Here is a 27,302-nt window from a genome sequence, read left to right on the forward strand (position 1 = left end):
CACTTGGGATGCAGGGCCTGCTTCCCTCGCAGGCAGGGGCAGCTGGAGATGGGCAAAGTCATTAATGTCCCACAGGGTCAGCGGGGGGTGGCTTAAAAGGGTGGGGTGGAGAAAGGCAGAGAAATCAGCGCAATGAAGGTCTTGGAAAAGGACACGCGTGACCTAATCGTCCCCATCCCCATTAGTTAAATGATTTGCCTTCAATGGCGGTGCGTGCCACCCCACCCCAGCTCTCAGGAGCTTGCATGAAGCACCATTTCCTTGCATGTAAACAAACCGCTGGCAGCCTAACTCTAGCGCTGATGGTTTCAGTGGCACAGATCTGAGCTGGGCACTGTCTCCACCAGTCTGTGGTGCTGGGGCCTGGGGCATCGTGGCCAGTCTGAACCTGAGTGAGGTCACCCCTTAGATAGGAACTCTGACCCTCGCAGGGCTGCTGTGGCGCTGAGTGGGCGAGAACAGGTGCCAAGGACAGAACATGGCAGGGGCCCCATGAGTGTGTGCCATTCACAGAAGGAGGGTCTCCAGCTCACCCTCCTCCACCTGTATTCTCTGAGGATGGGGGTTACTTAGCTTCCCTGAGTCTCTATTTCCTCATCTGTAAGATGGGGATAATATTAGGAACCAGTCACGGAACGGGTGGGAGCTTGAGTGAGATGACGCCGGAAAGCACGTAGCCCAACTCCTGGCACGTGGCAGCTGCTGCCTAAACCCTGGCTCGTTATTATCTGGGCCATAGCTCATGAGCGGCTGGCCCTTGGGACAAACACACCCCACAGATGGGCTTTGTTTGGATTGGAGAGGGTTTTGAAAATTACTAAATTAATTTCCAACAATCAATATCAGATTTCCCCTAGAAAGTAAGACGTCTGTCTTCTGTTGGGAAAAAGATGGGGCAGCCCCAGGCCCCTTTGCTGAAGCGTTACAGTCCAGGGGACTCAGGGATACTGGTGTTTGGTCTGTCACACGGCCATCCGTCTCCACCATGTCACCTGCTGGGCCCGTGGTGGCCAACTCCCCACTTCATAAATGAGGGGACTGAGGCCCAGAGGGTAGGTGGCTGGGTCACTACGTGGTGTGCTCATGGGGGATCCGGGTGTTAGAAATCCTTGCACAGAACTTTGGCACTTACGTCATTCCCCCCGTCGGTCCATCCGTCCGTCCACTGATCCCTCCGTCCGTTCAGCAGCAGTATTACGTGCATGCTTATTTTGTGGTACATACCACTCTGCTCTCTGGGCATCAGAGATAATGCGAAGAACAGCAGCTGGGAGCTGGGTGCTAGTCATGTGCTCAGCAGAGGCTGGAAAGCCAGCTGCCTGAGGGTTCCAGCCTGGGGCCACTGAGGTTCCACTTCCATGAGGACGTTCCCCACACGTAAATAACAATGCTTGTTTCAGGGAAAGGGATTTTCTGCTAGTACATCTGCCCCTCCAGGCTGTAAGCTGAGTTTCAGGAAGTCCATTTACTGTTGAAGGATCGCACGGCTCATGCCACAAAGCACACTCCTGAAATGGGGGCCTAGGGGGGCTAAGTCAGTGCCGTAGCTTGTACTCCCACCTTGGAGACTTACACCAAATACCAGCATATTGAAGCCTCTGAGAAGTCCTGCAAGGTCAAGAATTGACCTTGTTTGTCTGGTGACTCCCAAACTCAGTTGACCCTGAGATTCTTTGGGGAAGAAGCACCTATTCAGAACAGTCTGGGAAGTTATTTCTCATTCCTTCCCAGAAGCCTGGGAGGGTTGGAAAAGACGGGTAGAGAGGTTGACATGGGGAAGAGAAACCAACACAGAGCACACCGAGCTCTGTTTGTGCCAGGACTGTGTTGGGGTGATATCATCCCCCACAGACCCGTTTTAGAGGTGAGAAGCTAAGTGAGGTCACAGAACATGAAGATGGCAGGATTCTCACTTAGGTCCATCCAAAGAACTATTCTGTTCCCATGTTGGCTCCGAAAAATCCCATGTGAGCGGACAGCAGACAGACTTGGCTCTATGAGTTCAAGGAGAGGGTGAGGGCTGGACGGTGGGCCTGAGTTTCAGAAAGCTTGGGCGCATGTAACAGACACAGCATTTCCTCAGCTCCTGCTTTAAAATGCATTCCTTCTGGCTCCCCTCCAGCCGTTGGCTTCATTCACACTTTAGTGTGAATTACTCTAATTAGTTAGTGTCCAAACACACAGAGAAGTGCCACTTAGTCTTCTGGCCTAGTGAGTTCCCTGGAGCAGGCCGAGGTACGAGGTACGAGGGTCCGAGGTCCGTGCCAGCTCCCTTTGGGCGGGAGGGACTCCTGGGCCTGGGGCCAGAAGATGGAAGAACAGTTTGCAGAGACATTTGCAAAGACTGGAAAGGCAAACATTTATTCAAACGAGATGGTTAAATTCCAAGCCTCATCTGAGTGTGTGACATTCGGTGTGAGAGGGTTTTGTATGTGCTAACCAATTCCAATCCATGAATGCATTAGCAATTAGTAGTCAGCCCTGCTCACCAGTCCCCTGTGCTGCCGTCTGAGCCAGGTGCTGGGGCCAGTGAGACAGATGGGCGTCCTCCCGCCCTGGGCAGTGCCTGCTGGAGGCACAGAGCTTAGAGGGGAGAAGCTGAGACCACAGCCAGACTGCCGTGGGTAGAATCAGGGTTTAGCTGCTTCCTGAGCTGTGTGACCTTCAGCCAAGTTGCTTAACCTGTCTGTGCCGTATCTGTAAAATGGGGATGGTAATGGTGGGGTTGTGGTGAGGATTTAACTATTTATATAAAAATCTTAGGAGGGGGCCCGGCACATGGGGAGCACCCAGTAAATACTAGCTAATGTGATCGTTACAGCCCAGTGGCTGTGACTAAGAGATGACACGGGTCAAGCTGCTGGCCTTCTTGGTTTCAGAGGGCAGCTGGCATGTGAACTCCTCGAGTCAAGGGCCAGGAGGAGTCTGTGCAGAGAGCTAGGGAGGTGAGAACTAGGAAATTGCTTGAAGGTTCTGGAAGCCAGTGGGATTGCTGTGGTGCTGGCAGGTAGAATGAGGTGGGTGGGGTGGGGGGAGGGAGCTGGAGGTGGGTTGAGGGAGGGGCCAGTCTTGGGGAGTTTGGGGCTCTAGGTCCTCATCTGTAAAGTGGGTCAGCCAGCATCTCACCAACCCCTGTGGGTCCAAGAGCAGAAAGGAGGTCAGCAGGAGATGGGGGCTGACCAGGTGTGTGGTAGGGAGGAGCCGGGAGGGAGATCCTGCAGCTTGGGAGCGGGTGGCCCTCTGGTTGGGGTGGCTCTGCCGCCCCCACTACCCTGCACCCCGTCTTATCCATCCAGACCCCTGTTGGAGAGCCCCGCTCTGTGGAAAGTCGCTCTGGGGTGACCCTTCCTCTGTGTGTCCAGGGCTCTGCTTCTCGGTAGCGCTGGTGGGTGCCCTGGTGTTCCACAGAGCGTGTCTCGGAAGGGCAGCGGTTCCCCTTCCATGTGTGACACTCCCAGTGCTCGGCTCTGCTTGTGTACTGCGCTGCAGTGCTGTGCAAGGGGACAGAGGGAAAGGCCACCTCCCCACGCCCTCCCTGGTCCCGTCACCGAGTCTGAACAGCGGACGTATAGTTATACCTCTCTCTCTCTCTCACACACACACACAATGTATATATACATATATGTATGTACTGAGTGATACGTGTATGTATAGTTGGAGATGTATACATATATATGATGTGTTAGGTTAGATTTTGAAGATTATATGAAATAAAATGATGATGTATCCTGTATCACAGTTGTCCCAACACTTGAATACACACACACACACACACACACACACACACGGTTTGGAGAGCCCACCCTGGGTCTGGCTGGCACGTGGTGGGCGCTCTGAGAGCTGGGAGCCCACTCTGTGGCAGCAGCTTGCGGGCCTGACCTGGTCCAAGTCTAATGGGCCTTGGAGGAGCTGGTCTCTTGGCAGCTTCACCCACTTCATCTCTGTCTGCCATCTGTGGGGCCGGGGGGAGAGCAGCCAAAGAGACGAGAGAGGGCGGTGGGTGGAGAGTGGACACATTTACGACTGCATCTCTCTCTGTCATCCATCCGTCCGTCCGTCCATCCATCCATCCATCATCTCTCTCCAGCTTCCTGCACAGACCCCCTTCTCCCTGACCCACAGAGCACGAGGGGGCCTGAGCAGTGCTGGGAGTCGGGGGGCTCTGGGAGGCTGGAGGGAGGTGCAGAGGTACAGACCCTGTGAGGCCTGGGTCCAGCTCAGGTGTGGCCCCTTAGAAAGTCTGGTGCTGCTCCATGCACGCCCGCCCGCCCCAGCCAGCTCCGTAATGCTCGTCCTGTCTGTACTGCAGTGTTTATGTGGACTGTTCTCCACTCTCATCCCTCAGTGTCACATAACACTTTGCATACGGTTAAGTCCGACAGGTGAAGGGTGATAGGTCTGCTTGGGGATCGCGTTTTCCACGGGCTCAGCCTGCAGAGGGGCGGGTGCTGTCGGGCGATCTCCTCTCCCTCCACCGCTAACACGGATGAGGAGACGAGCAGGCCGCCCCCGGGTCCTGTGACAGGCTGCCTGAGTCGCCCATTGCGCACTTGCAAGGGTGTATGATAATGACCTGCTGTCTCGTTTCCCTTTCCTCAGCTCCTGTCTTACGCATCCAGGTCTCCCTCATGCCCAGTGCAGGTGGTGACAGTTGCCCCCCATCTTGTCCAGACTGGGCTTTCTGTTTCAGCCGAGAGGGGCCCTGGGAGGACAGCTGCCCACGCGTGTGGGGGGAGGTGGACGGTGGGGCTTGGAGAACGTGTGGGTTGTCAGCGTGGGAACGCAGATGAAGACTGAGTCACTGTCACACTTGGGAAGCTAGTGACAGATGCATGCGACACCGAACCTTATCGCTGCGTGGCCAAGGCACCGACAGATAACACGTCTGAAATGCCAGCTTGACTCATTCTGTGGCGGCCTCGCAGCTTGCTTTCACCTCCTCCCCTGTTTATGCTGTGGCTTCAGGAAGGATAAATAGAGTGTCCCTCTGTGGTGGGGACGCCATCAGTGACGGCACCCCTCCCCCGCATGCTGGCGTCCCCGCGGGATCCCCGCAGCCATGATGCGTGGTGCCCGCGTGCTTTCCCCTCTGTAGACACACACACAGAGGACACAGTGAGCTCAGGCTTGCAGTGAAAACACGAGCGGTGTAGTCATTTCGGTCTCAAAGGCCTACGCACGGGCAGGCTCCACGCTCTCAGGCCAACTTCGTATTTGCCTGGAGGCAGAGCTCATCCGTTCATTCACGCCTGCTTTTCTCCGGTGTTTGTTCATTCTTTCTCTTGCTCATCCCACACGTGTGACTGCATACTGTTCTCTGTCGTGTTTTCTGCGGACCTTGGTGGCTGTCCTTCCTTTAAGGACCTCACAGCCTAACCTGAGAGAGAGATGTGCTTCCAGAACATACCATGCGCGGGGCAGTTTTGGGGCACACCCAGCAGGGCGGAGGCTTGTGTGGGAGGGTGGCCTATCCGGAAGAGCTTCCTGGAGGAGCTGCACTGGACATTCAAGCTTGGGGGCACATCGGGTGGGGAGGTGAAAGGTGGGCCATCCCAGCGAAGGTACAGCTTGAGCAAAGCTCGGCCGTGTTCAGAGGAGCGGGACGCTCTGATGAGGCTGTGCGCGGAGGTTCTGCTGGAGCGGTGGCTGACACCGTGCGAGAAGAGGGCGCGGAGTCTGACAGCTGGCTGCCCCTGCAGCAGGGGCGGCGCTGTTTGTGCCAAGTCTGACAGCGTCACACTCTAAGGACCGAGGCACCTGAGCTCTCGTCGGGGCTCTTCTCTCTGTTCTGTCAGATGGCTCCGTGACCTCGAGACAGCCCCAAAGCCACCTGCACGTCCTGTTTCCTCAGCCCCAATAGGAGGGGCCTGAGCTGTGTGATCCCTGAGCTTCCTGTGAGCTCCACACGAGTCCTGACGACTCTTGGCTGCGTCCGCTTCCATTCCCACTCCCTGTACAGACACCGCTGATGTCATTCCCCGTTTGTTCATGTGTTTGTTTGTTTTCTTTTGTTTCTTACCGCTTGGGGCCCCTTCAGTGATCAGATGGAACCATGATGTGAAAATTTGACCACCGGCAATGCAGAGATCACTGGAGTGGAGGTGGGGTGAGGGGGTCCTGAGGGCACTCTCTCTGTGACAGCGGGCAGGCCACTGCCCTCTTTGGGCCTCACATGTCTGTGTCTGTGATGAGAGTGGCTGCGGCTGTCACAGGGCCCTGTGAATTGCTACGCTTCGATGTAGGAGGTGTTATTACCTGGTTAAAGAAGGAAGCTGCTGATGCTGGACCCACTGACGTCTTCCTGGGACTCCACGTGAACTGGGTGGACGCCACTGTGCAAACAACATGCTCCTGAGACATCTGAATGGAGCAGCACCTTAAGATGAGATGGTGTGGTGTCCCAGGCTGGAGATTGGCAGGGCGCATAGGGACGTCTACCCCAGGCTTGCTCCCCTCAGTTTCTGGGGAGCACCTGGGGCCCGTGGGGGCTCTTCCCAGCGCAGGGAGCCAGTGCCTTTAGGGGCAGGTCCGTCCCTTACCTCCGACGGGAGTTACTTCTGTCACAGCATAGAAACCTCCCCCGCCTCAGTGACTGGGACATAGTGACAGCACTGAATTAGGCTTCTGTGTCCCCCGGGACCAGTCGGGGACCTGACTCTACATCCAGCTCCCTCTTCACCCAGTGCCTCCCCCGGCCCTGCGTCCTGACACTGGGCCCTGGAAAGTGCCCAGCTCATTCCCTGACAACGCAGTGCCTTTGTCTGCCTGCTCAGCCCAGGCTCTCCTGCTGCTTCCCCAACACTCCGACGTCTTCAGGGGGACGTCTTCAGGTATTTACGCTCTTCTTTGCAACGTGTATCTATCTCTTCTCCTATATAATTTACTGTTAGTATTTGTTATTCCAATATGGGCATTATCCGTTGTTTATTGAGCACCCATAGTGTTGCTGAAAACTATATGCATTAGTGGCCATCAGGAAAAAAGAAAATCACAGCAAAGTGGCTGCTACTACTGTAAGGTTGCAGAAGGGGAGGCTGGGAGGGCTGCAGCTTGTTTAACATAAGCCAGCTAGTCTCTAAAATTGGCAGGTTGTGACCCTTGTCTGGCAGAGTCAAAGCCACCGCCCCTCCCGCCCTCCCGTGATTCCATGCCTTCTCTCAAGAGGTCAGCTCACAGCGTGGGTCTGTGCGCACTTAGGCGTCTATTTGTGTGGGTGTGCGTTTCAGTGTGTGCAAGGGAGATGAATTGCCACCCAGTCTGGCTGCAGGCTTCACTTCGGAGTTTGGAGTTCTGCCACCAGCTTCCAGCTTTGGGGGAAAGGCAAGGCTTCCGGCTGAGAACCGCAGGGGGCATTGGTTTCCTTGTCTCTGCCCAAGTTCACGAGTCCGTTATCCTTTTATTTTTTATTGTTTAACATTTTTTTATTAGTTTCAGGTGTACAAAACAATGTAACGGCTAGACGTTTCTCATTTCTATCCCTCACACAGTGACAGTCCCCCTCCCCTCACCCACTATTTCTCTGACATCTGCATCTCGTAACTATATATATATATAAACATATATATAAACTTGTAGTTGACATTCACTATTGTTCAGCTTCAGCTTCAGGTGTACAGTGCAGTGATCAGGCATCTACATCATACCTGAGGTGGTTTCCCTAATGAGACAAGTGTCCATCGGATACCCTACAAAATCTTTACAACATTATTGATTTCATTGCCCAAATTAACTTTCATAACCCCGTGGCAATCTTGTGGTTACCGACTGTTTTCTAGTCCCCTCACCTTCTCCCTCATCCCTATCCCCCTTCCCATCCAGCAACCCTCAGTTTTTCCTCTGTGTCTCTCAGACTGTTTCTGATTAGTTCATTCATTTATTCTTTTCTTTAGATTCCACATATAAGTGAGACCATATGATATTTGTCTTTCTCTGTCGGACTTATTTCACTTAGCATAATGTTCTCTAGGTCCATCCATGTTGCTGCAAATGGTAAGATTTCACTCTTCTTTATGGCTGCGTAATACTCCATTGTATAAATGTACCACAGTTTCTAAGGCAATATACAGATTCAACACAATTCCTAGCTATCTACCAAGGACATTTTTCACATAAATAGAACATATAATCCTAAAATTTATATGGAACCAAAAAAGACCCCCGATCGCCTCGGCAACCTTGAGAAAGAAGAACAAAGTGGGAGGTATAACGATACCTGACATCAAATTATACTACAAGGCTACAGTAATCAAAACAGCATGGTACTGGCATAAAAACAGATACATCGATCAATGGAACAGAATAGAGAGTCCAGAAATAAATCCATGTCTATATGCCCATCTAATCTACGACAATGGAAGCAATAATTTATGGTGGGGAAAAGACAGTCTATTCAATAAATGGTGCTGGGAAACCTGGACAGACACATGCAAGAAAATGAAGCTGGACCACCTCCTTACACCATATACAAGAATAAATTCAAAATGGATTAAAGACTGAAATGTAAGATCTGAAACCATAAAACTCCTAGAAGAAAATATAGGAAGAAACTTTATAGATATTACCCGTTATCCTTTTATGAGGTTGTGAAACCTTATGTGCCTTCACATCTGCATTTTAAGATGCTTCCTAAGAGGGGCATAGAACCCCAAAGGAAAAAGGGTTGTGGGGGCACTTCTGCATGCATTGTCTTCAGCTATGAAAAAAACAAACCCACATACACAGCCAGTGTTGAATTCTACACCAAAGGAGAGAAAGTGCTTTTAAATGTCAGGGGGCCAAGTGTCTGGGCCTGCATTTGCTGTGATGGATGAGAGTCAGAAACCTGAGTTCTGCCTTCCCTCTGCCCCCTGACAGCTGGAGACCCTGGGGCAACTCACAGCCTGCCAGCGGTTGGTCGTCGCTTCTTTCCTGCTGTGTCCACAGAATTGGTTTTAGGTTTTCTTCCTTATTGTAACGGCGTGTACCTATGAAACATTTATCGTGTGCCAGGCTCCAAAGCAGTTTCCTGTGAGGGAAACTGAGGCACAGAGGGGCTAAGGTCTTGCCCAAGGCTGTTTAGCTACCGAGGGGCTGGCCAGTGTCCGGCAGGCTGCCCTTGTGGTCATAGCCTTCACCGCTGGGTATTTTGGTCTTCCCCGAGCATCTGTATATCACGGCACTTGTCCCCAGGGACCCCCGTTGTGACCTGACTGCATCCTTTCTGATCTGTCTCCTGGTGGTGAGAGGACTGTGGCTGGGTTGTCTGTGTGCCCCTGGCACTTGGAGCCATTCCGTGGGCCTGATCCCAGTGTGCTGAAACAGGGAACTCCTCCATGAGATGCCCCACATTTGATCCTCAGCGACTGCCCTGAAGGGACAGTGTCAGCCCATATTCCAGAGGTGAACACTGAGGCTCAGAGATGCCACGTGGCTTGTCCAAGGCTCCACACAGAGGTGAGCCCCAGGGTGGAAATTCTGATGTGGGTGAGATGCTCTCACCACACGACAGAAGCTGGCCTCTGAGGCGATCCTCCCATCTCAAAGAAGAAATACTAGTTTTCATCCCTAATGAGATCTTTTTCCATGAATACAGAGCAGATTCTCCTGCAGTGCTCAGGCAGAAAACTGCAGTTATCTCCCTCATTACACTGGCTTTCTGGAGGGGTGTGGCCTGGGGGTGGCGTGCAGGCAGAAGGTGACTGCTGAATGGAGCTAAGGCCATCCTCTAAGGACGTTTGCTGCTTCTCTCAGACCCCAGGGAACATGGGGCATTCTGACAGGTGTTCTGGGATCAAGTATGAACTTGCTGGGTTAGGCTCTGGCAGCCCTTCTCTGTCCTCTCTGTTCTTCTCTGTAGCTTGAGACGGTCCTTTCCAGAACCTTCCCACTCACCATGTTGGAATTCTTTGATTTATACTCTCTTGAGCACATTAACTCTGCATGCCTTTTTCATAAGGAAATGCTGATGCGTGTTAAGATCGACACGCTTTGATTTCGCATGTAATCTTTCCAAGGCCACACACGTTGAAGATTGATGTTTTCAAAGAAACATTTCATTTGAAAGGAAAACATGTTTGTAAAAGGATTGGATTGCAAGCAGTATCTAACGAAGATACTGGCATCGTGGTATTTCTCCAAAATCGTCTTAACATTTTTAACGAATTTGCTCAGAGGCAACTGAGAATGCTCTGAAACATTTTAGAAGATGTTGATAACAAATTGCACATTTTAGAACTATGGCAGTGAACAGTACAGACAGGTATGCACATGGAGCCCAGGCCTCCAGAACCCCAGGACCTCCAAAATGAAGGGCGGAAGGCCTGGTGCTTTGGGTCTGGAACCCATGAGGGGCCTTTTGAATTCCTGCCAACTGGGTCGAAGGCGGACATAAAACTAATCAGGGCGATTGCTAGTTTGCCAGGACATGTCTGAAGTTGTTTATGTACGTGCTCACCTTCAATCCTTGGGGCTCCCTTAATGTACCGACGTTCTCCCCATTCCCATGGAGAGGTGGAATTCTGGAGAGATCACGTCGTAAGAACAAAGGGAGGTGGGCTCAGGCTTCGCTGTGACGGGAGGAGGGATGAAACCTGGTGCCTGGAGGTGGGAGGACAGTCTAGGGAAGAAGGTGGTGACCAGGACAACCAGGGTGGCGGCTCAGGAGATGGGGCGAAGGTGTTGGACTTGAGGAGCTAAAGATGGTGAGAATCAATGACTGACTGTCTTTGGGGGTGTCTCAGTCTGTTGGAGCTGCTATCACAGACCACCACACACTGGGTGGCTTGTACACCAGGCTTTTTCTATTCACACTTCAGGAGGCAGGAAGGCTGCGATCAGGGTGCCAGCCTGGTTGGGTGAGGGTTGTTTTCTGGGGCGCAGACTTCTCGTTGTGTCCTCACGTGGCAGAAGGGTCTAGGTTGCACTCCGGGCTCTCTTTTATCAGGGCACTAATCCCACTCGTGAGGGCTCAACCCTCCTGGCTTAATAATTTCCCAAAGGCCCCACCTTCTGATAACTTTACTTTGGCGGTTAAAGTTTTAACATATGGAGCTTGGGGGACATATTCAGACCATAGCAGTGGTGAAGGGAAGGGAGGAATAAAAGCTGATGCCAGTTGGCACCCAGATACATGGGTAGATGGTGGCATGTGCTGCAGCTCTGATGTCACTGTGGATGTCCCCAGGGTAAGGAGTGGAGAGTCATCTATGTACTGGGGCGGAGAGCGGCAGGCCACGGTTCTGGAAGGGACAGCAGGATTCTCTCCCACCTCCACCATGTTGCCCAGTTTTGAGTGTCTGAATACATAATTCTGCATAGTAGTCACTTAAAGCTGGAGAAAGACACATGCAAGCAGAAGGAAAGGTTCCACGAACTCTGGTGACGAAAATAAAAAGAAAATTCAGAATGAAGCATTCAGACAACCAACTAAAACACATTCACAGTTATTCTTGATGACTATTCTTGGTGTCACGGGAGGCCTGGGACTGACATCTGTCATCAACCTTCTCTGTTACCCGCTGGGGGTAAATAATTATTGAGTTGGATTTGCAGAGGAGGTAACTTAGGCTTGGGGAGTTTTATAACTCGCAGTAAATTGTCAAGCAGGTGTCTAGCTCCTGGCCAGTTTATCTTACACACACACACACACACACACACACACACACACACACATGCACTGCCGTGGAGGCCCCATTCCAGATGCCACTCAGATTGCTGCCTTCCACATAGCAGTTTAGAAATCCAGGGCACTTTGTGTAGCTCTGTAAGAAAAGGGCTTTGATTCCTGAAAAAGAAGCACTCGCTATTTCTTGTTCTCCTTGGGCCACAAAAATGGGAGGCCGATGGACTTCTCTGATCTCTGGTCTGGGTATTAGCTACGTGGGTGGTTTTCCCACCAGAGGTGGCATCAGAAGCGGGTACCTCAGGGGTTCCCACATCAGCGTGAGTATTCCTAGATCCCACACTGAGTGTCATTAGGAGGTGTGGGTGTCGGACCCGGGGATCTGTTTGTTTATGTGCCGGGCCAGGGCCCCAGACACTGACGAAAGCTGGATTGCCCAGGGAGTGGTCCCCCCATGCCATGGGTGGAGAGATTAGTTTAACATCCTGGCCGTGCTGTCCCCTACACCTCAGCCTGCTCTTGTCACAGCTTGTTCTCAGAGCCTGGTGCCAGAATTCAGGGCTGGACGCGTTCCATAAGGGCTCACCTGGCCAGCCTGTCTGTGCACGTCTCCAATGACAAAGCACATGCCCCCTCCCAGCAAACCCACACCGCTCTTCAGACTGCTTAGTAGTTCAGGTTGTGTTTTGTGTTGGATCTGCCCCCGCCCACTTTCACACTCTGGCTCCAGCTGTGCTTTGTGCCATTCCCCTTTATTCATCAATTGCACACGTGTTTGTGAACCTCTGCCATGCACCAGCCTCAGTATCAGCTGTGGAGTGCTCAGGAACCCCTAAATAGACACGGCCCCTGTTTTCAAGGGCCTTACACATCTCCTAGTCATTTCCTCCCTCAGGGAAGAATACGTCATATGCATACCTTTTCCAGATAATTGCTCTTCATTACTTTAAGAAGACCCACTTGACAATAAGAACATTTTCATAGTGTATACCAATCTCTTTCATTAGTCACTATTACATAGCATTCTCTTAGGTAGGTTTTCTCTTGACGTACAGATGTGGAAATATAGTCTCAGTGAGGCGAAGTCACTTATTAGGTAACTTACTACATGGTTCCAATCGGATCTGTGTTGGGGTCTGTGACGTCCTAAGCTGGTTCTCTCCTCGGCTCTCAGAATCTTAGAATCCTTCCTTTTCAATCAAAGATAAACATGGCCCGTCTGGCAATTATAGGATCTTAGAACATTGTGGCTGAAAGGGAATTTGATTGTGACTTAAACACAAGGCAGGGGTCCAGATCCCAGAAAAGTCGGACCCCATTCTTTGCCTGGACAACCCCAATGATGGGAAGTTCATTGCTTCATGAGATGAACCTATCTCCAGCCAGCAGCTGTGCTGGTGAGAAAGCTCCCAGAACAGGGAAGGCTCTTGGGGTGGAGAAGGTCTTGGGGTTCTCAATAAAGATTTTTTTGAATGAATGAAAGCCAGAGAGGCTGTAATTTCCCTGTGTGATATTCCATTCTTTCTCCTGGTTCTGCCTCTGTAATAAAACTAAAAATAGCCAGCATTTATTGGGGTTCATTATATGCCTGGCTCTCCTCTACATGTGCTAACATTTTTGATTCTCACAACAACCCAAGAAAAAGGAATTATGGTTCCCATTTTACAGAGAAGGCTGATGTGTCTCAGGGAGGTTAGTGACGAGTCATGGTCACCCAACGTGAGTGGGACAAGCCGTGTGCTTCTAGATTTTGTGTGTGGAGTGCTGTAGAGACAGCGAGGTTTTCCCTCCTACCCCCCAGGAAAGCAACATCAATGTGTGTTTGATATTTTCAATGCGTGCTCATCTTTCTCACTGACTCCCCGGGTGTTGGTTATAATGAATCCCGTGGTGTTTAAGAGGAAAGGGTGTTTGCATCTCCAAGTTTCAGGACTCTGTCCTATTGGCCCTGAACGATAGGAGGGTAGGGTGTATCTTGCCAGGAGAAAACGATATTCTGCATGCATTAAATCCTTTTTCTTCTAAATATTAATTCCTCAGAAAAGCACTGTCTCAGCCAGTCTGCCAGAAAGGGCCAGAGCTGCAAACCAACGTCTCTGGGTGCCTGGGTCAGCGTTCTTCCCCCCTGTGGCTTCTGTGCCCCCCTGGATGCATCGGGGTCCATACCAGCCACCTCTGCAAGATTTTGAGGAGTATGTGGAATGATGTGTGGAAATCCCCCGGCAGAGCTGCACATACAGTAGGCTGGGACATCAGGGTGGGTGCTCTCTCCCTCTGTCCCTCTTTCTATGACCTTTCCCCAGGGTCAGAGGTCACAGAGGGTCTGGGGACCACGGAGGCTGATCGCCCCAAGCACGGAGTCAGGTAGCTTTGTAGGCTCTGCAGTTTGTCGAGAACTGAGACCAAGTACGGTGCTGAGATAGTGGGGAACATGCAGTCTTCGCTCTTGAATAGGGTAACAAAGCAAAGCACAGAGTGGCTTTATGTTGTGGCCCCTCCCTCTGGCTTTTACTGGAAAAGGCTGGAAATTGAAATTTAGTGGGAGGTCCGACTGACTGGCTCCCATGTGCAGGGCAGGCCCAGGGTGCGCCTCGATGGCTGGCCCATTAGGGAAAGTGGGTTTTCAACACATTTTGTGAGCCAGGCTCCACAGCTTGAAATTCCCTGTTGCAGGATTTATGGAGATTGGGTCCTAGGGTCTGCTGCCTTTTGATTTGGTGTGCGGACTTCTGCACCTTCCGGAAGGTTTTCCTGGATGGTATCCATGCCAGGGCTGAGATGCAGTGAAGGCCCAGTTAATCCCTTGTGCTTTCTTCTTGGAAGCTGGCCCAGCGTCACCCCATTAGCTGCAGCTATACCACCTATTGAGAACCTCCTGGTTCCGTAAGAACCTGCTTCATTACCTCCTGTCCCATTCCCATGGGAATCTTCCTAGGGAGCTTGTATCATCCCCATTGCACATGGTGGTAAACTGAGGCTTGGAAATAGTGAGGAGACTTACCAAAGTACATTCCACTAGAACATTCTAGAGCCAGAAAGTGGCTCCAGGTGAGAGCGTTTCTGATCTTTTTCCTTACCTGCAATATGGGGCAAGAACCTTTATCACAAAAAAAAATTTCTTGGACAAAAGCGTGCAACTTATATAAAATACTTGATGCAGCACCAGGAATATAGCAGGTGCTTAATAAAAGTTAGTGTCTTTCCCTTCCTCCAAACCCCTGGTATCTAGATGATTTCATATCCTCAGAAAATCCAGTCTTGAATCTCCCTTTTGGTTTGTTTCTCGTCCTAGGCTTTTTTGACTACTTTCATTTTGTTCCCTCCCAGCTTCCCCACCCAGCCCTGTTGTTAGTGGCCCCAGGGTCTCCTGGCTTGGAAAGTTAGCACCTGCTGAGTGGGGTTCCTGTCGACCTGCGATGGTACCTGGTCCCCCTGCTTCCCACGTATAAAACCTCATGTCCTTACCCCCTAGGCGCCTTAGCTCTCTATAGACTGTATTTATAGTAACAATGATAAAACGTATTTTCAATTGTTATTAATCATTATTAATGGTGTCTACCATTTTTTGAGTATTTACTGTCTGTCTGGAACTGTGCCAAGTGCTCTGTGTGACAAATTCATTTCCTCTTCCCATCGTCTATCAGAGTCATATGCGATTCCCAGCCTTCCTGTTACAGATGAGGGAGCTGAGGGTGGGAGAAGCGAAGTGACTTGCTCAAGGTCACACAGGTAGAAAGTGGGAGAGCTCCCCTGGATCTGTTGGCCCGACTCGTAGCTGCGGTGCTGTCCCCTCCATGATACTGACAGATAGGAAAGGGCAGTAGACGAGGCAGCTGTAGAATGAAGACATCTGGGTCCTTCTAGGCGTGAGCTGTGTGACATTAAGCAAGTAACTTCATCTCTCTGTGTCTCTTCCTATAAAAGGAGTGATGAATGACGACATCCAGGGAACACGTCATGGTCCCGTTTGTCAGATACCCTCGTCCATCTACATTAGCGCTGTTTGATTTCCCCTTGTAGAAGCTCAGAGGCTCTGTGTTTGGCTGATGTGGTCTCAAGCTGTTCATTTCTCTCTTGTTTTTCAGGTAATGAACCAAAAAGATCATGTCTGAAGTACAAGGAACAGTTGAGTTTTCTGTAGAACTACATAAATTTTATAATGTGGATCTCTTTCAGAGAGGGTGAGTACGCTTCACTCTTTGTGTATTGTGTGCATGTGTATATGTTTTTTTCTCTTGGCGGCGGGGAGGGGATGAGCACGGGCTCTGGGAAATTTCAGATTACCCAGGAGGGGATTTCCATTAGTTTTCCTGCCAAATGGAAGATCCAAACCCTTAGCACATTTAAAAATAAACCATATGTTGACAGAGACTAGACGATGCTCATTTTCTCCTCCTCCTGCCCTTTCTTCTACCTCCTCTCTTCCCACTTGATCTTTGCACTAAACCTGTCTGTCAGTGTTAAAGGAAAGTGAACTCACTGGAAATGACGCTGGTGTAGTTCTGATAACATGGTGTTTGTATGCTCCGTACTTGTAGGGGCCATCTTTCCAAACCACACATTGTAAAACCTATGCCTAGATCTCTCAGAAACGGAGAATTTCCAATGTCCTGGGTAAATACATCGTGAAAATATCGTTGCTTCCAGTTGTTGAGGATACACTCTGAATTGGGCACATCCCCCATGGGATCTCAGTACGTCCTCGTGACAGACTCCCAGGGCCATCGCAGATAATGGAGTGGGATGGTTACGTACAGCGTCTACACATGGACCAGAATTGTCTTACTCAATATATACCGATAACAAAACATGAATACAAGTCACGTTTACCTTCTGCAATTACAAAAGGTGCTCAAAGTGGTTGCCATCTGTGTAATTTTAATACAGTTATTTCCTTTCTTAAGATGTGTATACAGTTTTTTGGTACCCTCTCTCTATACAATTCTTAGGGCTAGCATTTCCTGTTGTCGAGGAGAGAGGACACTTAGGGACATATTTTGATGTGGGTGAGGACATAGTCTTATGATCAAACATGCCTGACGGTCAGACTCGTGGCACCTACGTCCTGAAGCGGGCCAGGCCATCATTTAGGTGAAGGCAGTTAGGCCTCTCAGGTCTGGAGAGAGTTCTAGGCTCTCTAAGATCCCATCCACAGGAAGACCTTGAGGGTAGCAGTCCCCAGCGCCCTGGGTCCTGTCTACAGACTGGGTGTGATGCCAGCCAGTGTTCTGCATCTGCCAGGGGAGTTCCTGACAGGCGTGCTCTCTGATGCTCAAGCATTTGTCTGCTCTGAGTCCCTCCGGAGCCATGCTGACGGTGCCATGTGACAACCGCATATAGCAGGCACTCCCTGGGAAACTGGTGGCTTCAATCCAAGCCTCGTGGTCAGGGTGGGGAAAGAAAGAGCATGATCTCCTGACGGCACTAGAGAGAAAGAAGGTAGGACTTGGGGAAGCTGGCCCATTTGGGGTGTGAGGATGTATCATTACATGTGTTCTCCGTAGGTCCTTGGCATAGTAGAAATCAGGCGTGGGGTTGCAAAAGAAGGGGAGTTCCCTTCCTCAGACTGAGTTTGACTGTGGTCATCCAAGTGTCACATGGTTTCTTCAGTTGATGGGAAAGGCCCCCTTGTACCTCCTCCCTCCAGGTGTCCCAGGGCACTGTTACCCAGTCTGGCCACATAGACGCCTTCTCTTGATTGGCTGTAAAACTGTGTTGGAAACACGTGGATTCAGAACTCAGACTTCTGCACCGGAATTTGCCCTGACCCGAGAGTTACTTGCCTCTGGCACATTTATATTTGTGGATGGTCTTTCTAGTCCCAGATTACATAGTGCTTTTTGGTGATGTTTGCTCCGAGTAAACAGTCAACCTGCATTTAATCCAAAGTCTATATTGACAGAGGTGGGTTCTCAAAGGGAAAACACCTCTTTGCACCAGTCAGCACACATCATGAATCGTCACCCCTGGGCCTCGCATCCCGACTCATCCTGACAAGAAAGCAGGGAGCCTGGCGTGGGGGTCAGACCTGAATTTGAAACCAGGCTGTGCCACTTAGAAGCTCTGAGAATGTGAAGACGTCTCTTTAAAACATTCTGAGTCACCGTCTTATCACCTGTAAGATGGTGATGACAGAGTCTGTCTCATGGGGTCACCTGACGGGTTACAGTGTTAATGGCAGTAATTAATATATACCGAGCAGCTAGCCTGGTGCCTGGATCTACTGTATGCCATCTAAATTGTCCCTACTGTTAGCAGTGACACTGCTGATGGAGTTATTACCCAAAAGGGCTAATGGGACCACCTTGCTTTCCTGTTTAAAATCCCCCAGCTTCCATCGGCTCTCACTTCAGCCTGGTGCTCAAAGCCTGTGCGGTTTGACCTTAAACTGCTTCCATTTGTTGTCTGTGCTCAGACCGTGCACGTCCCTCCTCCTGCTCCTAACAGCTCCTGTAAAACTTCTACCCCCGCCAAGTCCAGCTCCAACATAAACTCTCCCAAACCACATCTGTGTATTGACACTTACCTACTGTATCCAACCTGGTTTCTATGAGTCCCTGTTTTCCCTATTCCTCAAGCCTATCTTCAGTGTTTCATTCTGTCATCCACTCACACATCCATCGCTATAAACACATGGAAGCATGTGCTTTTATATTGGGCTCTATAAACAAGAAGACAGACGAGAGAGACTCTGACCTCAAAGGTTTACCAGTAATAAGGACACAGATACATACAGAGAAAAGGACGTGCTGTAACAAAGACAGTTATGAAACAGGGGCATGCAGTCTGTGGGGAGTCAGAGAAGTGTCCTGGGAGGAGATCACAACAGAGCTGTCACCTGGTGGGTGGGAGTTGGCCGTGCAGAGGAGCTGGAAAGGCAGGAGCAGAATGGCTCAGTGGTGTCAGGAAGCAGAGCCCACCTGAAAGACCAAAGTGAGGTGAAGAGAGAGAAGGGGGGAGTGGAGGGGGCTAAGAGGATTATAGAAGTTGTCCCAGCCTGGCTTCGGTAGACTTGTGATTATACGGATGTTAATGACCCAGACCTCTTCTTTCATCATGGGATTGTGACGTCTCCTCTTCCCCAATGGGAGACGGACCTTCACTTCTTTTGCACGTTCCTTCTGCTCAAGAACTTCTGAACACTCTGCGCTTTCCAGCATGGGTTCTGGGAGTCAGAAAGCAGAGGGAAGATCTTATTTCGTTTACAATCATTTTCTCATGAGGAAATAAATACTTAAGCGAGCAACTAATCCTAAAACTCATGATGTGCCTATTTGTGAGTCATCAGTATATTCATAACTCAGTTATACCTCTTCATGAGAATATGAACCCTCATTTCTAATGTTGTTAGCTGAATGGAAGCTACGGTTTGCCCTGGGAAGTGAAATTTCATTTTACTTGTAAATCTTAATTCAGACAAGATCTACATCAAACTGATTTTCTTTCTGAGTGAAGTTTTTCATTATTTGAGGTTCAAATTCATCTCCTGTCTTCACTCCATGCCTTTTCTACAATATCATTTAGGAGATTTTCTGCCCAGAGGTGTTAGATGATTTCATGGATAAATTCTGTCCTGCCCACAGAATAGTTGTGCAAAAATGACCTACAACCAGCATGATCAGACCTGATGGAAAAGATCGGATGATCATAAAAATGTTAGGATGGAAATCCTCTTTGAACAGACTCACTTGCTTTTTCTCTACCAGGGGGAAACTGGTTGAGTCCTAAGTCAAGTGATGCCTGAAAGAAAATGCCAGCTTGTGTTTATGCCCTGACGTTCCCCGTCACAGCCGAGTGTCCAGGGAGAGGCAGCTCCTTGTGAAATCAGCCAGCGAGCCCTGATGTGCCGTAATAGACTCAGAAATACAATTATCTTTGCTTGCCCAAGATCAATTAATTGATTTGTCTGGTTCTATTAGAAACAATCCTTTTTATTTTCACTTCTGTTATTGAAATTTGTTGAGATGCTTTTCATCTATCCCCACACTTTTGAAAGGAGTTGGGGATTACCGTGTTTCCCCGAAAATAAGACCTACCTGGACAATCAACTCTAATGCGTCTTTTGGAGCAAAAATTAATATAAGACCTGGTCTTATTTTACTATAAGACTGGGTAATATAATACAATATAATATAATATATAATATATAATATATAATATAATATAATATAATATAATATAATATAATATAATATAATATAATATAATACAATACAGAGTCTTATATTAATTTTGCTCCAAAAGACTCATTAGAGCTGATTGTCTAGCTAGGTCTTATTTTCGGGGGAACATGGTGTTAGATGGTTGAGAGCCCCACTGATTGGTGAGTTTTGCACAGTGAAGGAGCTGGGAGGTCTGGGTGGAGGTGAACTTACAAAGTCAGCATTACCAGGCCTTTGACAGGGGTGTGCTTGTCAAGACAGAGTGTCCCCCGGACAAATGGTCGGTGGGTATGATTTTCCCATTCCAGAAGCCATGGATCTAATTCACCATTTCATTTCCATGAATCTCCTCTGTGCAAACCAAATCAGCCCTTATTTTTGTTCAAGTCTGTTTGGTTTAGGATTTTTATGTTCCATGTAGCACAATTTGCATAGGTAGACTCAGTGGTCTCTGAGAGTCTTTCTCGTCAAATTCCATAATTATTACTTCCATAAACACTTGCTCTTGACCTCCTCATAAAACGGCATTATGAGAATGATTTCTATGGAGAGAGAAAAGAGGTTACCTGAGTGCCTGTATAGATGGAGGCCACTGGGTGGTTCTTCTAACAAATCCACATTCCTGTTAACAATTCCCCTGCCCCATTTTTGCCTCTTTACCTTTGAATCCGTGACTTCCGAGCCACTGCTGCTTTAAGCCTTTTATCCTCTGAGGACACGCTCAGCAGGTCTACAAAGCAGAGAGCCTTCCAGGGGGCAGAATGTAGCCCTGCAGAGATGAAAAGCCTCTGATGGTCTCAGAACCACCCACAGGGGCCAATTACCTCCCGGTGGAATCAAAGGCAGAGAGGGGGGTGCCCGTGGTGGGTAATGTGGTCCTTTCTAGTTTGCTCCTCAAAGTGCTTCTTGCCCCACTGGGCCTGTCAAGGAGAGTGAAAGCACCAGTGCTCAAGATGGTAGTACAGTGAGAGGCGCAGACTCGGGTCTGCGCCCTGAGACAGACCTGGGCTCTAATTCCACTTCTGTTACTAGCCAGGTGCCATGGGCCAGTTCCTAACCTTCTCTGCTCTCACTTTCCTCACCTGTTTTGCAGGATTCTTGTTATCAGTCAACAGGGTAATATTTACAAAGCTCCTAGTTAAATGGAGGTCCAGGTCTTGCAGTGCTGCCACGATGGCCTAAGCCTACTATAGCCTCTGTAAGCACTGTTGACAACTGAAACTGGACCAGAAGTCCTCAGCTGTTTGGTGCCGGGGCTGGAACAGAGGCTGAGCTGGTCAGACTCGGCACTGGGTGTTTTCCCCATAGTTGAAGCAGGTGCTTTATACTCACCTGGGGTTCCCCAGGAAGGAGTCTCCTTGCCAGTGGGACACTTAATGGACTCCACGCTGAATCTCATTGGCCTTAATGGGAGACATCCTGGGTTTTCCCCCCAGCTTTATTGAAATATAACTGACATATAACATTGTGAAAGTTTAAGGTGTACAATGTGATTTGATATACGTCTATATTATGAAAGGGTTATAATAAGGTTAGTTAACATCCATCACCTCACCTGTTACCATTTTGTCTGTATGTGCGTGTGTGTGTGAATGGTGAGAACATTTAGGATCTATTCTCTAAGCAATTTTGAAGCACACAATACAGAAATAAAGAAATAAAGAAATAGCTTTAGGGACACTAGTGAAATATAGTCAATAGAGATATACTAAACCACATATGCTTCTTTTCTAGAAGGTTCTTTGACTGGAGTCAGAGTACAAGGTGTAAGAGAGTGAGGTCCTTAACTATTCTTATTTTGTCGCCATTATTTGCCAACTATTGTTCAACAGCAATTTTAAATGTTTTTTTAATCAAATTTCCTCATTGTAAACTTCCAGTTGCACCACACATTTATAAATTTTCCTCGTTTTCCACACTATATATTTACTTTTGTAATCAGTGTTCCCTCTCTCTGTCTCTCTTTGTCTTTTCACTAAGCAAACACTATTTTATATGCACATGTGTTTTCCTTTAGAAAAAATAAACTGGTTCTCTATTTTTTTCTCTTTCCATGTTCACATTTTCCATTACCTTATATATTCCTTTACAACATGTTTAATAGTTGCAAAGATTTCCATCATAGGGCTCCATCATAATATATTTAGTCAGTGCTCTATTTTTGGACATTTCACTTGTTTTATATATATAAAAAAAAACCAACCAAAATGCATTTCATTATTTAAAACTTGTCATGACATGTTTTATTCTGGATTAATTGGGGAACATTTCACTCCTGATAATATAAACAAAATGCCCTGAAAATGAACAAATTTAGCTGTTTGTCTTGCTTCTAAGTTCCTGGTAATGTTGATGAAGATTAGTACTGTTTGATCGAGCGCTTTTCTCACCGACAGGTGAGGGAGGAAATGGTCTTCAGCCTAACAGTCCGTGCTTACCCCCAAATTTTCCATGTCCCACCGATTAAGAATCAGCAAGGCATCAGGCAGTAGGTCTCATTTTCTTGAGTGAGAGGAGCTTTTATGGACAGCAAAAATTCTGAAAATCTCCCATCTAGCTGATGCTTCGTCTCCATGACTCCATACATCCCAGAAATTTACATGCAGGTAGATGAAGTTACTGTTCCGGGACTTTTGGGAAAATGGAAGATGCCATCGGAAGTCTGGCCCTCTGCTGCTCTTCCTAAAACGAGGCAGATCTTTGCTTTCACCAGCGTGCTTTGTGTTCTCCCAAACGGGTGAAATTCTACACTTTATTTGGAAAAAAAAAAAAAAAAGAAATCTCTTTAGTTTCGTTGGGTGAAACCATCTCCTAAGTGCTAGGTCTCAGCCCATGAGAATCAGCCAGAATTTCACTGGAGAAGAAAAATGTTAAAAACGTGTATTATTACAGATAACCTCTTGTAAATTCTGCAAGGAATATGTTATCCCTAAATCATAGAGGAGGCAGAGGAGAATGTGGGCTCAATGTCTGGCTCGGGTTTGGACATTTCTTCGAGTGGCCAGATGGAGGGGTTTTTTGGGGGTGCCTGGACCCAGAATCTGTGTACTCTCACTACCCCACCAGGCATGTGTTATTTCCCTTGGGTTCAGACTTGGGTGTTCAGATGTTTCTAGACTTAATCTATTCACACCCCCTTGACAAAAGTTCTTTCGCTACATAGAACACTCAGAGATGAGCAATTGTTCCCCATTTTCCTCACCCATTAAAGCTTTCTCTCACATTAACCTCCTCTAGCGGGTAGGTGTACGTCCCTCCAAGGAGTTCCCATTCACTTCGCCGCAGGTGAGATAGACCAGGGTTCTTTATGTATTTATAAACTGTTGTTGCTTTTCTCATTCAGGAGACACTGAGCTCGTGCTCTCGTAGGCTCTGTCCTAGGAATTCTGGGCAGAACAATGAGAGCCATCAACCCGCGTTGCTCACAGCATACCATGGGAGGTGGAGATGTAAGTCCAGAAAGTGATGTCAGGAATGGAAAAAGGCAAAGCATGGGCAGGGTGCTGAGGGAGGGCCTCCCCTCACCTGGGAGGCATCTGGACAGGTTACCTGGAAGAGGCGCTTCACTAGTCAGAGAAAGGCTGGGAAAGAACAACAGGGGCAAAGGCCTAGAATGGAAAAACTCAGGCATCTTCTGGGCAATGCCAGGGGCTGGCCAGCAGGGCCGCATGCAGGTGGTATCTGGGTGCAGGGGGCGATAGGACCAGCGGTGCTGCAGGATAGAATCACAAAGGGCAGATTTATTGTGTCCAGGACCTGGCGTCACAGCTTGTAGAGGAAGGAGGGCTATGACCCTAGTAGGTAAGGAAGTGATTTGATTGTGTGTGTTGAAGAAATGAGGACACTTTGGAAGCAAAGAGGATGATAAGTGGGCAGAGTAAGGAAAATGCTGAAAATGGTGGGGATAGTCAGAGGGAGAACGGCTGAGAAATGTTGGGGCTGTGGAATCGGGGAAAATTCAGTAATGTTACCTCATGTTGATGCAGAGAGAGGAGTGGCAGAGATAGTCAGCTGTACCCTTGGGTGAATGTATAGATTACGCCGAGAAGGAGGACCAGGCAGCCAGAAGAGGTGATGAGAGTCCATAGGTCTGGACGCAATGGGGTGTCTGAGTCCAGAAGCCAGGTAGGAATCTACTCAGGGGTGCCCGTGAGCCTGGCTGAAATCCTTCGTGCATTATGACACTCAGTGAGTTCAGACCATGTGCCAGGACCTTCACTGGACCACTCACCTGATGTGATTGACAGCCCTATGAGCTAGATATTATTACTTCCATTTTATAGATGGGTAAACTGAGGCCCAAGGATACCGGGCTGGCTATCCCATAGCAGAGTCAGGGCTTGAATTGAAGGCTGTTTGTTTTCAAACTCAGTATTGTCAACACTGTTCTTTATTCTGTTGGTGAGACTAGGCTCCAAGAGAAAAATTGCAGTGTAAGTACATTTGAAGGTGGAGAAACATGCGAAAGTGTTTTAGCTCGAGCCCAAACCATGGGAAGAGAGCAGAAATCACAGAAGAGAAGAAATGTGAGAGCCTAAATGAGGGGGCTTCCGGCAGGGTCAGATGTTGCAAAGGGATCCTATGTGTGAGGACCCAAAAGTATTTTTAATGTGGCCTCAGGCAATCAACAGCACCCTTTGTCAGAGCCCATTGTCTGTGTGGTGAGAGAGCAGCTTGCTGGAGAGCCTGTAAGCTAATCTGGATGGGAACTGGTCTAGCAGAGGAAAGTGTCAGCCATACTGGGGGCAGCTGACCCGTAAACTAGGTGAAGCAGAGGAGAGCTAATGGGCAAATGGCTTGGTCATTGGCCACCTGATACACTGTCCTAGCTGATGCTGCTGGGACAGGGGAGGGCGGCAGAGAAGGCTCCTGGGGGAGGGGAAAGGGAGAGCACAGGAAGGAACGTGAACTCTTCCCTCTAGGGCCAATGCAGGAGGGGCGAGCATGGGCTGCTTTAAGTAGGGGAATGATGACATTCGGGTTAGAACATAGTCAGCACTCCCCTATTTGAGCCCATCGTTACTGGGTGAGGTGACGTACCTGAGCTGGGTAGCGGTGACGAAGGAGACATTTACCAAACAGTGTGACAAAAAGGTTTCTCATCGAACTCCAAATCCTATGGATTAGTAGTTCTGAGGCCGGTGTAAAGCTCATATCCCACCACCGATTTCTCCCTTCCCATGGAACCAGTATGCCATGAATCACTTTATTCATAGCTGGGAAAGATCCTAATACTTATTTTAGGGCAGGGTGTTGAGAAAACATATTGAACTATCAGGATTAGGCATAGCCGTGAAGGCCGAGATGGGATTTCTTCCTGCCTCTCTTTACCCCAACTGAGATAAATCTTTAGACAACTGTTTAGAGACAGAGGGAGAGGGAGATGGGAAAGAGCAAAGATAAATGGATGCGTGGGTCCCAGGAGGGGCTCAGGGTCCATCGGCAGAGCTGTACTTACTAAATACAGGGAATAGGCTGTAGATAGAAGATTGCACGATTCTGGATATTTAAGGCAAAGTAACCCGGGCTTTTATTAAAGTACATCCCATTCAATCTCTCTGGCTTTAGCCAATAAAATTGGCAACGCGTCTCTGTGTATATTTACTGCCTGGTCACCTAATCCTGGGTTTAAATACCGGCTATGTACCACCGGCTTCCAGATTTATGTAATCACCTCAGCCTCTCTTCAGACTTCTCCAGAAGGCATTGGACCACACTCAGTCTTTTTGCTCTCTAAAAGGCTTCCTTCCCCTCGTTCCAGCCACACTGAAAACCTGGTCTGCGCCCTCCCAAACCTCTCCCATGCACAGCCCATGTCAGTTGATGGCAGCTCCACCCGTCTGGTGGTTGGGGTCACACCTTAGGGCTCTTCTTGACAGCTCTCTGTCTCACACGTCATAGCTTCTTCAGCCGGAAATCCTATTGGCTCTACCTTCAAAATGTATCCCGACTATGCCATTTCTCACTTCTGCTGTACTCTGGTTTAAGCCACAGGATCTGCCCCGCCATCTTCCCTTGTCGCTGTCTAGTCCCCTCACGACACAGAAGCCGGATGGTCCTCTGAAACTCTCCAGTGTCTGTCTCCTGTGGCCCATCGTTGAGGCTTAATTTGCCAGGCTTAGAGTGTTCAGGTTTGTCTGCACACTGCCAGGTGTCCCAGATTTGACAGATGGAGGGGAATTCAGAGCCCCAGAGGTCTGACTGGAACAGAGAAGGATAGGCGACATCTCCTCTTTCTCCCTGGTGCCATGACTGGACAGTGCCAGCCAAGGTGTCTGACTGGGGTGGGTCCTTCACTTTTGTTCCCTCACTTTGTGACTAAGTCATTCACGGGCCTGTGGATTGTCGATGGCCCAGGGAGTGATGGTTTGTGTTCTGTCTAGAAAGCACCCATGACCTTGGTGTGCATTGGGACACCATGTTAAGGGGACCCTGCCTCCCGAGTGAGCAGTCCGCTCCTCTTGGAGAAGACAGCTTTCTGCCACAGACCTAACTTCACCTCCCTCCGCCCATTCTTTCTTTGGCTCATTTGCTTTTCTTCACTCATCAAGCTCTAATCACTACCTAGGTGCCGGTCAGGGTGCTAAGTGTCAGGGACCTAGAAGTACCGCACGCAAGACCTTTCTGTTGAGCTCCTAACACCTTGTTGGCCGGTGGGACTCTGAGGCACATTGTGAGCTCTTGCTTCGTGCCCGGCCCTTCGCCGAGCACTGGCAGGGCCTGACTTAATCTTCACAGAAGCTGAGGCAAGTCCTCTCTACACCCGCCTTCTCGGATGGGGAAACTGAGTTGATCCGAGAGTTCCCCCGAGGCAGAGGCAAGTTTGTCTTTAGAGAATTCAAGAAACACCGAGAGTCAGAGGTTGGGGTTCTCTTCCAGTTTGGGGGTGTCAGATGTTTTAGCTGGAAGATTGGGTGGTTCGGGATAGAGTGTGGCTCCAGATAGAACTGGTCGAGAGGCTGGGTTAGTATCACCAAGTCCTGAAAAGCCAAAGGTGTTTGGATGAATGAATGAGGGGCAAGTTATTATCCGACCAAGGATTCCCTTGTGATACTGGCAGCTGGCAGCAGTCAGCCTCCCACCCCCTGGCCAGTAGGACTTAGCCAGGATCTTGGCGTCCTGTGGCCTCCAAGCTTTGTACCTGCCCCTGCACTGCTGAGAGCAAGCTTTCCGTCTGCAGTGGTGTCCCTGCTATCTCCTGCTCACCATTTAGCTTATTGTCGCTTTTCAGATGTCACCTAGCTCAGGAGACTTTCCGATGGCTTAGGCTGTCTCCGGACCCTCCCCCAGGCTTTCTGTTGTTCTAACACTTATGCTAATCACCCCCGCATTGTACAGCAAGGACCTAGCAGCTAAGTCCCATCAATTCCCATTTCCCAAGCTTGCCATTCAGAGCTGGCACGGAGTGGAGCTCATTTAGAGCTTTTTGGTAAATGGATGATTCGGGTTGAAATATTTGTGACCCTCCTCATGTATGGAACAATAAAACAGTATTTATTGAATGTCTACTGTGTAGGTGACACAGTTCTGAATGCCACTTT

General features: G+C 49.1%; 1 protein-coding gene across 2 annotated transcripts in view; it reads left to right on the forward strand.

Annotated features, from left to right (window-relative positions):
• Positions 1–27,302, forward strand: part of FAM135B (family with sequence similarity 135 member B) — a 184,939-nt gene that overhangs the window by 56,617 nt on the left and 101,020 nt on the right. For both annotated transcript variants that reach the window (XM_081071184.1, XM_081071185.1), the window contains exon 2: positions 15,685–15,780. In XM_081071184.1, coding sequence (XP_080927310.1) covers positions 15,704–15,780 — 77 coding nt within the window. In that variant the 5' untranslated portion in view covers positions 15,685–15,703. The remainder of the gene's footprint in view (positions 1–15,684; positions 15,781–27,302) is intronic.

The sequence above is a fragment of the Rhinolophus hipposideros genome, assembly GCF_964194185.1.
Source record: "Rhinolophus hipposideros genome assembly, chromosome: 13".
Lineage (NCBI taxonomy): Eukaryota > Metazoa > Chordata > Mammalia > Chiroptera > Rhinolophidae > Rhinolophus > Rhinolophus hipposideros.